At 37.4% G+C, this 7,869-nt stretch overlaps 1 protein-coding gene across 3 annotated transcripts; it reads right to left on the reverse strand.

Moving 5' to 3' along the window:
• On the reverse strand, nt 1-6,393 carry LOC145902550 (E3 ubiquitin-protein ligase MIB2-like). Of its 3 annotated transcripts, none has more exons than XM_082990566.1 (18): nt 6,312-6,393; nt 6,006-6,178; nt 5,823-5,856; nt 5,392-5,487; nt 5,228-5,280; nt 4,965-5,109; nt 4,461-4,638; nt 4,169-4,315; nt 3,743-3,900; nt 3,456-3,583; nt 3,255-3,399; nt 2,898-3,062; nt 2,402-2,616; nt 1,680-1,821; nt 1,360-1,418; nt 1,182-1,266; nt 1,017-1,120; nt 1-718 (listed from the first exon to the last, which is right to left on the reverse strand). In XM_082990566.1, the coding sequence occupies exons 2-18, from the start codon at nt 6,156-6,158 to the stop codon at nt 554-556; spliced, it is 2,172 nt and encodes a 723-aa protein (XP_082846692.1). In that variant the 5' UTR covers nt 6,159-6,178; nt 6,312-6,393; the 3' UTR covers nt 1-553. The 3 variants fall into 3 exon arrangements, with proteins under 3 accessions (XP_082846692.1, XP_082846691.1, XP_082846693.1); XM_082990565.1 differs by having other exon boundaries at nt 2,402-2,619; XM_082990567.1 differs by lacking the exons at nt 1,680-1,821; nt 2,402-2,616; nt 2,898-3,062.
• Between the last annotated feature and the right edge of the window lie 1,476 nt (nt 6,394-7,869).

The raw sequence follows: 7,869 nt of genomic DNA on the forward strand, positions 1-7,869 counted from the left end.
CTAAACGGTTATGAAGTGTTTATTTACAGCGTATAGTTGTACAATAAACGTGCATCACTGCTGTATAGGTATAATACTACAAATACGCAGACTTCTTAAACATCATTTCCATACATAAGGGGGATAATTTAAAGTGTTGCTTGGTAGCCCCACGAGCAAACACTATGCTATACTATGAAGAGTGGAAACAATACAATAATACAAAACAATAAATAAAACAATAAAACAAACAATAAAAAAATCCGAACAGTATAACACGGGTTTAAATAGCGGTGTGGCAAAAATGTCCTTAGTTTGAAAATTGACAGTGCGCGTTCATAATAAAAAAAACGAAATAAAATGCAAACGAATGAATTGTTTAGGATTGAGATTCACACAAGCCGCAAGTATGCAAACGAAAATTAAGTTAGAGTGTTATCAAAACAAATTGTTACTACAGCAAGGAAATAATATTCAGTGGAGTAAATGTTACATATTAAAGATTCAAAAAGATTTAACGGTAACTCGACTAGAATTTTCTGTGTATATACAAGTGATTACAATGACGTCTCGATCAATATTGTTTTTGGACTCTGCTAATAGCTCGTCTACAGATGTGACACTTGTCAAGACAAGGGTAGCATTCATCACAAGACCCATGACCGCACGGAGTGAAGACAAGGTTACGTTTTCTGTCCTTGCAAATGGCGCACGTTTGCGATTCCCGCATCTCTTCCAGCTGAAAGTTTATGGTAACGGTTAACACTTAGACAAACACAATTCTATGAAAAGTTTTGTATCTGAGTAAGTAATTTTGTATTAGTTTACTCCAGCGTTTTTCTCGGTTTATATGCGCCTAATATATACATCCTGATGAAGGCTGCTGCAAAGCAACCGAAACGTTGATATTTACGCAATTTTTTGGGTGATGAAACTCCGGACTATACATTTAGTCGTTTTGTTCATTTTAAACTAATTTCTATGTTGAACTTAAACATATCTTTACACAAGAAACGAAATTACCAATGAATAATGACCTGTTTTTTCAATTTTTGTGTTTCCTCTTCAAGAGAAAACTCTTTTTTGTCGATACTTTGTCCGCACAAAAGACAACTTCTTAATTTGCAGTTTACGCCACAATCTAAGAAAACATCAAGCTGCTGAAAAGTTACATAATTTTTATCCAAACATGTTGGTTTTACCTTTGCACAAAATTTTGTGCCCACATGGACGAAAAATGACTGCGGGAGCCTCATCTTCGCATATTCGACAATTTTCCATTTTTTGCTGAAGGTGATTTTTTAATATTTTTTCGAATTTATAAACAAAATTCTTTAAACTTGGCTAATTTTTTTCAAATGAAGATAAATACAAATTTACCGTGTAGCTGCAGTGTGGTGAGGCCTCAATTGCGGGTTTGTGTTCAACTCCTTTTTCATCTGTATAACATTAAACGTAAAGGGAAAAATATGAAAATAACGATTTTTACACAATTCTGTTTACCAAAAAATTATGTTCAGTTAAGCTTTCTGTTTACTTTGGATGCATGAAAAGATAATTAAAAATTAAAAACTTGCAAAGAAATTAACATGATTTTTTTCCAGTTGTTTGTAGTAAAAGAATTTAAATTACGACGGTTTGCATTGTGACACATCCAACTCTCTGTTTCTGTAAATACGAGGAATCTATTGCGGTCGAACCTGGAACCAGCACTAAAACCTCTCGGTGGTAAATAAAAAAAACGTTTTTCAGATCTAGTTCCATCGTATCATCGACACTGTATTGAACACGGACCAGATTGTCTGACTTGATGTCTTGGACGGTTCCCGATTTCCCAATCATCTGCCGGAAAAAGTGATTAAAAGAACAAAATACAACGCAGAAGAATCGCTTGTGTAAGTTTTACTGATGCCACGGAATAGAAGAGCCAATATGCAACTAAGCTAAATATTATAAGCATTATCAGTTTTATTTGTCTGTGTGTTCTTGCCCGCTTTTGTGGGCGCTTACTCGCAACTCAGTCAGTTACAGCTCACAGCGCTCATGATGAACACAGCAGTGTTCTAAACATTGACTTATAATGATTAAAATAATAGCTCTTTTTTTCTACACCGTGTAGTCAACTGCAAGTTTTTTGCTGATATTTCATGTACAACTTATGTCAAGTGTCACCTATTCTGACGTTTGAACTACAACGTAACAGGACAGCAATAAAAATAATAATTATCCTCTGTTACAATGGCAATTTACTGGTTAAAAAAATGACAATGTATTCATTGCCATTTTGCCCAGCTGTAAATATAACAATACACATTTAGTTATAATGCGAAGCATGGTTTGGGCATATGATTGTTGGTTGAGGGAGGCTAATTCAAATCGTTGCAACCGGAACATAACCCAAACACGAAGCAAACAAACAAACCTTTGCCATTTCGTCGCTCCAGCAATCTGTGTGGGCCACCATAATATCTTTCAGAATGTCTGCTGGCAAGACGACTTTCACAACATCTCCGATTTTGAACGTGTGAGTCTCTGACGAAACTGACGCCGTGGAGAAACTGCTACCTTCTCCAGGATCAGCTTTCGCTGGTTTTTTGTACACCACTTTTAACAGTTGCTTGGATTCCGACGGCAAAACTGCTAACAATCAAATTATGTCAACAGTTGTTGCTTGTCGGTGTACATTACTATAAGTTATTCGTAGGAAGAATTTCATGACAAAAGAACTGCGTAAAATTATATAAAAATAATATCGACAGCTATAGTGTATACGTTATTTGTACACATGGTACAGATGTTTCCTTGTATTAAAAAACTAAAAATTGTCCAGTAGTAAATATTTAGTCTCAACATCACAGAGTAATATATTAAACACCATACGAATAACCCGTTCACTATGGACCAAGTGGAATTTTTACCTTTCTGCGAAGTTGTTTGTGAATCTTTTTGATGTGGTGCGGCCGAAACTTGGGCAGATTGCTGTTTAGGTGAAGTTGCCGTGGATGGTCCTGGCTCGCTGGAAATGGAAATTTTCAATGTTTCGGAGGGATTGCTTGGAACTGCGGAGCTTGTTGTTGTGGGCTCTGCAAGTAGAAACTATGTTGCCACATTTCAGAATAAAATTTATTGATGTGAATTATGCAGAAAAATTGGCCATTTCATACCTAACACAATCAGGTCCAATTATGTATTAATTCTTCATTCCATTGGGGAAATAAAACAAAACTACAGTAAATCAAATCATGAACTATAGTAAAAGATTGTATATAACATACCTGTTACTTTCTTCAATGCGGCGGGGTTGAAAACTCCAATGCAACCATCACTCACAATATCTGTGCCCAATTCCTCTCGCTCATATTTTACCCAAACGTCGTTGTCGGAATCGATTTTGTCCACGCGTCCATGTTTGTTCATCAGCTGATAAAAGATGGTTAATATTAGAGTGCTTTAGTACATACTATTAAACTACTTACAATAACCATACGATGTTGCCACCCCCCGTGACCTTTCTGCATTCGCTTCATTTGCGTGGGATGGAATTTAATTTCTACTTTGTCGCCGATTTTGAAAGGTTGCTCTTGTGTTTTTTCTTTTGGGGATCCTAGCAAAGAAAACTTTATAATTTTGAGAGGGAGAAAATACTGAACAAACAGTCGCATACAACAATAATACATCCAGGTAGCATTTACACTAAAGCGATATTTTAATTCAGGTCGCAATGTCATATATAATGTGCACCGTTGTAAATTTAAGAACTTACCACACAGATGCAAAAACTTCTTGTAATACAAGGGTCCGTTGGCTGGAGAAACACATTTGAGATCCACCTGGTGGTTACATCCAATCATGTACTTGCTTGCAAAACCATTATTCCACTTGACAGCAGCTGCATCGTGGGCGTGTTTGTCACGAAAACCTCTGTTCACGTCATGACGGTGAATCAATATTGATATGTTTGTTTCAAACTCATTGTACTACTCATATCCTACACTGCACTGATAGATTCCCATTTGAGGAAATACAAGTAAAAAATCCTTTGGTCAACTATTTGACACTTATTCAATAATGTTAAGCACAACTACTGTTTATTCTAAATTAGATCCCGCTGAATTGAACAAAAACAGATACGTAATCTGGACTAAGCTTTGAGCTGAGCGTGACTTTTGCACAGAAAAAAAAGACGAACCTAATGTCCAGAATTGTTCCTTGTTTTCCAGCTCCACCGTCCTGATCTCTCCAACCCCAATGCATTCCTCTTTGAACCACAGCACCAGGAAATAATCCTCGGCTCTGAATACGCGCCGATATTGTGTCACGCGGTGGAAGCAGCAGTCTAAGAAAATACGAAATTTGCCTCTTGGTAGATCAAAGTTGATGCGGGCGGTAGTAACAATCTTACACAAAATTCCCTTGGTGTTTAAGTAAATATTAATTCCTAATTCCACATTAGTTTACAGGAAAAAGTTTAGGGTCCTCACCCTGACGACTCTGGAGTATCGAATCTAATGAAACGATGTTTCAAGTCATGTTTCTTTGCCATAAAGCATGGCGTGCAAAGATCGAAGTCTTCACAGTCGTGACATTTCCATCTTGTGCCGCGCAAGCAATCGCCCTTTTCCACGCATCCGTCACATGATACGTTTTCATGTTTCACCCCTGCAACCGTGGGTTAAATCAAATAAACAAGCTTTGAGTATTTTTTCTTCTGCAAAGACAACGTTTTTTACGTCAAAAATACCAGTGGTTTTTTTGTGTGCAAAGTTGTCGTTGGTGCTCAAGCGCACTACTGTATCTGGCCACAATACATGAAACCACTCATGTAGCTCATTGGTAGAGCGTGGGCCCGATTATCCCACGCTCCCAATGCCTTGGCTGCGAAGTCTGTGAACCTTATGTATATCGCATGCATTCATACAATAACTTACTATATAACTAAGTGGCCCATTCGTACATATGTAAAATGTGAAATCATTTTTCTGTACCTGCTGGTCTGCTATCCAATATAAGTAAGTCGTAGCTTTCATCAATTCCGATTTTGTAAGTGTTGCTGTCTCCATTATCCCACACAACTTTCACACCCAATAAACCCATCTCTATAACTGTTCCAACATTTCCTTCACCACCATCCTGGTAAGTTTTATTCATTGCATTAAGTATATATAAATTTTGCATATTTTTCTATTAAGCATATAGAATCAGAATCCCACAGTTCAACTACCTCACGCCAAACCATAAAACTTCAAACCTGATCGCCCCATTTCCAAGAGTCACTCCGGACCACTCTCGCTCCCAGCAAATCTGCAAAATTTCAGTATGTCACTGCTTAGTGTAAACAACACAGTTAACTTTCCACATAGTCATGTTGAATAAATATAAAAAGAATAAATCCTATTACTTGTTACTTCGTACATTTTTTGCTGTCGTCTTCGCTGTTCTCATCTTCGTCATCGTCTTTGAGCATGTCTCTGGTGATGTTGAATGCAAGGAGAAGACGTTTCAGTTCCTCTGCGTCAGCAAGATAGTTAGATCACGATTTTTAATCATTTTTTTGCGATGTAATGATTTGGTTGGGCATAAAACATACATATTTGTGCAACTCGACAGGACACCAGTAGCGGGCTGGTTCCTTTTTGATAATATTGTTATTGTTTATCATTAGTGTGTAGCATTTGATGTTTACTACAATGCCAGTTAGGTACCCATCGGACAGGAAGGTGTCACACAGTGGATATTTGTGTGCTTGCTAGTTCAAAAGTTAGCTCAGTGCCACAGTCAACAGCTGCACTGATGAGACCTTTGCGCCTTGGAGCAAAGTACACATTTTTTTTGTCACTTCTTACCCATCTTTCGCCGTTTCTCAAGTTCGTGCAAAGCCTGTGAAAGCAATGTTAAAAAATTAAGACTAGATATATACCCATCACATTTGATACAAACTTACATACTTTTAACATCGAACTATCACCACAATAAACGTATGTAGCAAAACAAATACATCAGATCAATGTAATTTACGAGAGATTTACCAGAAGAGCGCCCACGGCTCTTGCTTTTTGCCTGGCTTCACAATTTTCCTCGTGGAGGATCATCCCAATGACGTTCGGTAAAATTTGGCCACATTTTTTACACTGAAACACTGTTGTCGAAGTTGGGTCCTCCCCACTCTGCTTGTTGCCCATATTGACAACAATTCTATATTCTTTAAATAAAACAATATTTTTGAAAGTTTTTATATGTCAGCACTTGTCACAAACCCATCTCACGAAGGCATTGTAAAAAATTATACACATAAGAATTTAATTCAAGTTTTCACTAACATAAACCATGCTTACCAACTATCGCTTCATACACAACATTTAACAGTTTGGCTTTCTGCTTTTATTGCTGCATGCAACCCACGCTTGTAGTTCCAGTAAATAATTTTTCATTATGACGTAACACTGGTTTGCGTCAAACCACAAGTGGGAGTGTAGAGGATTTTGAGCGTGGTTTAGGCGTGACGTACATGTGATCAACCAATCATCAACCAACAACACAAAGAACGTCAGAAGTGAATAACACTATTGTTCGAAAACTCAATAACTTTGCCATTGAAAACTATTTAAACACATTTAAATGCGGTATATTCCGGATAGTCGACTTGTTCTTTAAAACTTTATTTGAACCATAGTTGTGCAAAGTGATTCATCGATAATTCATAGAAATTATCGCAATACGCCGCCTCGCTATTTAAGTCAATCCAGTTTGTGCGTCCCCACACAGTGTGTTTAAATGACACATTGTAGTCTAGCTGGATCTGCTACTTTTTCCTGCCAAGTCAGAAGGAGATCTCAAAAAACAATGTGAGCTTGATTTTTCATATCTCCCTCTGACTTGGCGGGGGAAAGTGTCAGATCCAGCTGGGTTGCTATGCCAGCGGACCTGATCTCGATATGAAAGTTGTGATCACCAAGTGATGACCTGTGCAATGGGCGATCCTGGTTTGTCATGCTATAATGTGAAGCACTTCCGCATTTTATGGCTAGATGCCTTCTGTTAGCTGTTTTAGTATCATGTACGTGCACCCATTCGCTGTTAAGCATAAAACCGCTGGTTGCATTTATACACATCAATATTCCTGTTGACAAATGATTTGCAACAATGGTTGTTACATTGGTTCAAAGTTCGGTGCATGCAAGTACACAACATAGAATATATGCGTAAACCTTAGGTATACCACACAGCAACGCCATATACTGCAACAGTTTACGCGTTGTTGCATTAAAGTGAAGAAAAAGGACACAATAGTTGCGTTACCTTCCAAAAAATTATATTACTTTGTATACACTACACTGTAAAATGCAGTACGAAAAAACTCAAACAACTGATGCAGCTAATTTCTTATCTACATATACTGGACCAGTAAATAAGCAAAATAGTTAGTGCTTCTTGTTATAATGCCGGATACAAAAGGAGGAACTGAAATCACTGACGTTTTGTTATGTTCTGCAAATTGCTAATGTACAGTCATTAGACAGCATGTGGTAGCGCGGTATATAACTAAAGTACAAACAAATTTAGCTGTTGACTTTCAAACAATGATGTTAAAGCAGATTGTGTCAACCCAGGGTGTATCATAATTGTTTGGTTGAAAAAATTTACGGTTCGATTTAGTTCAAACACACTCAAAGTTTATGTAAAATTGGTTAAAAGCACGACCCACGTATTCTTGACATACCGACATGTGATTTGTCCGGTTATCTAGCATTTGTCTGCAACCCCTTTTAAAACTGGAAATATACGCTCGGACAGTCCTAAGGCGAACATCTGCCTAACTCTGACATTGGGAGGAGAAGTTTTACTCATTAAACATTAAATAACATAAAAAACTTCTTTCCTCTGACTCCTCTC

The sequence above is a fragment of the Ascidia mentula genome, chromosome 5 (assembly GCF_947561715.1).
Source record: "Ascidia mentula chromosome 5, kaAscMent1.1, whole genome shotgun sequence".
NCBI lineage: Eukaryota > Metazoa > Chordata > Ascidiacea > Phlebobranchia > Ascidiidae > Ascidia > Ascidia mentula.